The sequence below is a fragment of the Amblyomma americanum genome, chromosome 1, assembly GCF_052857255.1.
Source record: "Amblyomma americanum isolate KBUSLIRL-KWMA chromosome 1, ASM5285725v1, whole genome shotgun sequence".
Lineage (NCBI taxonomy): Eukaryota > Metazoa > Arthropoda > Arachnida > Ixodida > Ixodidae > Amblyomma > Amblyomma americanum.
The window spans coordinates 396,765,369-396,768,634 of NC_135497.1; the positions used below are offsets into that span (position 1 = coordinate 396,765,369).

At 44.7% G+C, this 3,266-nt stretch overlaps 1 protein-coding gene across 1 annotated transcript; it reads left to right on the forward strand.

Moving 5' to 3' along the window:
- The first annotated feature begins 371 nt into the window (after positions 1 to 371).
- Positions 372 to 2,834, forward strand: LOC144123520 (uncharacterized). Its single transcript, XM_077656340.1, has 2 exons — positions 372 to 454; positions 2,580 to 2,834. Exons 1-2 carry the CDS (start codon positions 383 to 385, stop codon positions 2,832 to 2,834), a joined length of 327 nt encoding a protein of 108 aa, XP_077512466.1. The 5' UTR covers positions 372 to 382.
- The last annotated feature ends 432 nt before the right edge of the window (positions 2,835 to 3,266 follow it).

A 3,266-nucleotide genomic window follows, 5' to 3' on the forward strand; every position in this document is an offset into this window, starting at 1 on the left:
TTCATTTCAGTGAATACAAAAACAGCAATCTAGGCGACTCTGTCAGCACATTTTTTGCCTTCGTGCTTGGTCTAGCGTTTCTAGATTTGTTGCTCGAGCAATAGAACATGTATGTCCTTGTGCGCTACGCTGGAGAAGATAGGAGTTATATTCTTCAACACACGGACGTGCGGGATTTTGTTCCGCAAGACATTGAAGACTATGACCCCAAGAAAGTCTACGATATTTTTTGGGCGGGAGACACGAGAACCTGCGGAGGGTACTATGACGGGAAAATCATCCATATGACAAGTAGGTGCTCTTTTTCTCTGGGTTTTGGAGTTGTTTTGTAGCGCCTGTAAATTCATAATGTGCACTGGAAACCGCAGATACGGAAGAAGAAATGGAGCAGTGGAGGAAGCGCAAGGAAGCACGCAAATGCGCCCGCAAGACGGACATACCTCCGAGGAAAAAGGTGCGAATAGCAATCGCTTTCAAGCGAATTTTCTGTAGCCTGTGGTGCTTGGTCATCAGAAACCCCGCCACCAGCAACTTGCATGCATCCTCGCCGCGCCGGCCGCGTTTCAGTGGAGGTGAAATGCATGGAACCCGTCGCGGTGGCTCGGTGGGTAGGGCGCTCGGCAGCTAATCCGGAGTACCCGAGTTCGAACCCGACCGCGGCGGCCGCGTTTCGATGGAGGCGAAATGCAGAATACTGCCGTGGGGTGTGCGATGTCAGTGCAGGTTGAAGATCCCCAGGTGGTCGAAATATTCCGAGCCCTCCACTACGGCACCTCTTTCTTTCTTCTCTTAGTATCTCCTTTATCCTTTCCCGTACGGCGCGGTTCAGGTGTCGGCCATGTGTGAGACAAATACTGCACCATTTCCTTTCCCCCAAATCGAATTTTCAATGCATGACTCCTTTGTACTGTGCAATGTCAGTGCAAGTTAAAGAACCCCATGTGCTCGAAATCAGTCGGGAGCCCTCCATCCTCGTTGCATATGTGAACATGATGTTAGCAAATTTTACGCTAAAACAAATGATGTCCAGAAAGTGCGAGTTCCTATGTATCGCATGCAGAGTGGAATGTGAACGTCTGCATGAGCTGAGAGAAGTTCGCCCGTGGTAAAAATAGGAACAGGCTGTGCGTTCACATGTGTTTGCATTGCATGGCAGTAGTTCACCACTCCAGTCATAGTGGTTTAGCAAGGTTGTTTTCAAAGTGCTGCTTTCAAGATAGCGTGTGCTGCTAATTGTGGGATAATTTGTTTCATGTCAGTAGTGATTACCTATGACCGGTGCAAGTAACTAGCGATTTTTGTTTTATTTCTCGCCTTTGTCAGCACAGTTTCAGACAAGGATGAATTGTTTTCAGTAAGGCTTGCTGTTGGGGCATGCGAAATGATTGTTTGCAAAAAAAAATGCACGGCTGACAATAAATACTGTCATTGTTCTTATAGTGATTTGTCAATGGGTTATGCCACGAAAAACTTCATGTCTTGAATATCTACAGGGACTGTAGCACTGTCTTCGGTGCTATCAAGTTGAGCACATAAGGCGATGGCGATTTGAGTGTTGCTTCTAGGTGTGAAGAAAGTGGGCCGTTCATTGGAGTGTTTCCTTTTTTTCTTTTAAATTACAAATTGAGAGTACCCAAATCAAATTTTACATTTTCAACAACGTCACGAGATGTCATAAAAAGTTTGCAGTCGAAGTTATTACACAGAAGTGAAAAAAATTGGCGGTAGTTTAGATTTGGTTAAACCAGGAGTGACGCGATAGCTACAGCTGGCTCAGTAGAACTTGGTCATGTGACCAACCACGTGATCAGCCACGGCGCTGCCATGCTGAAGGCTCGAAATGCTACCGTAATGTAGCTGTCGCTACAAAACTGAGTCATATTTGGTAACATCTATATTCCATTACTCACAATTCGAACTGTATTTAATACCTCGTATAAATTCTGGTGACTTCTCCGGCATTGTTGAAACTGGTGTAGCAGAGAAGAAAAAGGGAAAAACTTACTTTGGGCTCGGAAATTTTGGTTGCGCATGGATGGAGCCCTTTGTTCAGGGCACCTGTGGCTGCTGCAGCGATCCTGGCATGGTCGTTCAGTTTTCGCTGCTCTTTCAGGCTCTTGATGGACAGCACTTCCTCCCATTGCTCTATTATAAAATTCTGTATTTTGGAAGTGCCACTTAAATTTTGGGAGCCTAGCGTAGTTTGATATAAGGCCTCACGGGCGTAGCTATAGATCCTGTTGCATAGTCCTCCTGGACATTTAGAGAAGTCTAGAATGGTTATTATGGCCTGCCTATTGGGGATTGGCCTGTTGACATTAGGTACAGCTGTGTCAACAACTCTCAGGAGTAAAATTTGAAATGTATCCGGTTTGGTAAGCCGACCTTTACTTGCACTGAGTGCAGTGACATTAAAAGTTTTTTTCAGTTTGTTGAAGTGGCAGTCATGCAAGTGGTGTCTTGCTATAACTGAGTCATTGTTTCCTGCTGAAATGCTGTAAATAAATTTGCCAGTGACATAGGTGAGCTTGCATTTGTTATTGTATAACTTGATTTGCATTCTGATTTTCTTGTTGTAGGCAAGACTAGAGGAGCAGGCGAAAGGAGTGGCTAAGAAAAATGCTGAGAGGGAATTGCTCAGTAGTCAAGTAGGAAACTCTCCTGAGGAGTCCAAGGTGGCCCACCTTGAGTCACTAGTGCGGGACCTAAAGGCAGAGCTGGAGAGATGCAAGGAAGTGATTGGAGATAAGGAGAAAGAAATGACAAATCTAAGAAGCCTCAATGAAAGCCTCCAGAAGGCACTGTGCACAAAAATTCTGCAAAATGGTATGTAAACAACCATACTCTACAGCTTCTTCCATGTGCAGGCCGTTGTCAAAGCTACTCTACTTCGGTGAAGTCGAGTTAGACTTGCTGCTAGCCTTGTTGGTGCATTTTTGGGATAAAGTTAGCACTGCTTAAGAAGGGCGTTCGAAAGAAGTACAGGATATGGTTTTACTAACAGGTGATTTGTGGGCAAAAAAAAATAACGCTGCAGAATGAAGTCTTGCAGACACATCAAACTGGGAAGACGAAAAGGAGCATATGAGAACATTCCATTTGCTTCAGTAGAAGTCTTGAAATACTAAACAGATTTCTGTACAAGACTGACACAGCATTGTGTTGCCAAAAGTGCATTTTTTGTCACATAGTGCATTTCCTTTAGTTCTCGGGTTACATGGTTACGGTCTCCTTCGGCCATTTATTCAGACTTTACCTTGGGATGG

Coding starts and splice junctions, on each gene's coding strand:
- LOC144123520 (XM_077656340.1), top strand. CDS start 383: ATGGAGCAGTGGAGGAAGCGCAAGGAAGCACGCAAATGCGCCCGCAAG. Junction 455..2,579: donor ACATACCTCCGAGGAAAAAG/GTGCGAATAGCA, acceptor TTCTTGTTGTAG/GCAAGACTAGAGGAGCAGGC.